At 41.9% G+C, this 680-nt stretch overlaps 1 protein-coding gene across 1 annotated transcript in view; it reads left to right on the top strand.

The window, feature by feature from the left end:
- Positions 1–680, top strand: part of EMH_0068960 (uncharacterized protein) — a gene marked incomplete at both ends in the record, with an annotated part of 2,576 nt that overhangs the window by 1,195 nt on the left and 701 nt on the right. Inside the window, one exon of the mRNA XM_013498817.1 lies at positions 332–570. Coding sequence (XP_013354271.1) covers positions 332–570 — 239 coding nt within the window. The remainder of the gene's footprint in view (positions 1–331; positions 571–680) is intronic.

Here is a 680-nt window from a genome sequence, read left to right as displayed (position 1 = left end):
TATATATATATATATATATATATATATATATATATATATATATATATATATATATATATATATATAAGCCGCACGTACACTGCACCGGTGCGGTTAAGCCATCAAAGTTTTATGCATATCTGTTGTATGTATGTTCATATATATGTTTGTATGCGGCAGAGGCAGATGAAGCTGCAGATGGGTGAATATGAAACATGTGTGCACCCTTGTGCTGGCGGCTGCAGCAGCTGCACGTACACCCCGTGTAGGGGCCCCCTCAGGTGCTTATAGATTCTACATGAGGCGGCAAAACAATAGTCTATTTGGGGATGGATATATGTTTCTTTTTCAGAGGCAGGGAGAGAACAACGCTGCACAGAACTGCCGCAAGAAGTGTTGAATGAGGGCCCCTTCGCGCCACATATGCCACTCTCCGCAGACACCTCAACTGCGGTGTATCTACCGCTGAAGGGATCGAAACTCGGCACTGGGCCGCGTAAACCACCCAAAAGAGAAACAAAACAAACCCCAGAAGCCGCATGCAAAACTCTGAACGATCTGAGGATCAGAAACCAAGTGCTTGAGAACCAGGTGGGCCGCTTCTTTGATGCTAATAAGTAAAAAAAAAAACAACAATAACACAAACTTTGTTTATTTATACACATTTTTACACTGAATATAAATAAACACACTACAGGAAC

The sequence above is a fragment of the Eimeria mitis genome, genomic scaffold (assembly GCF_000499745.2).
Source record: "Eimeria mitis Houghton genomic scaffold, Emh_scaff3727, whole genome shotgun sequence".
In the NCBI taxonomy this organism is placed as follows: domain Eukaryota; phylum Apicomplexa; class Conoidasida; order Eucoccidiorida; family Eimeriidae; genus Eimeria; species Eimeria mitis.
The sequence above is the reverse complement of the archived record's forward strand: the minus strand, read 5'-3'. Positions and strand labels throughout refer to the sequence as shown.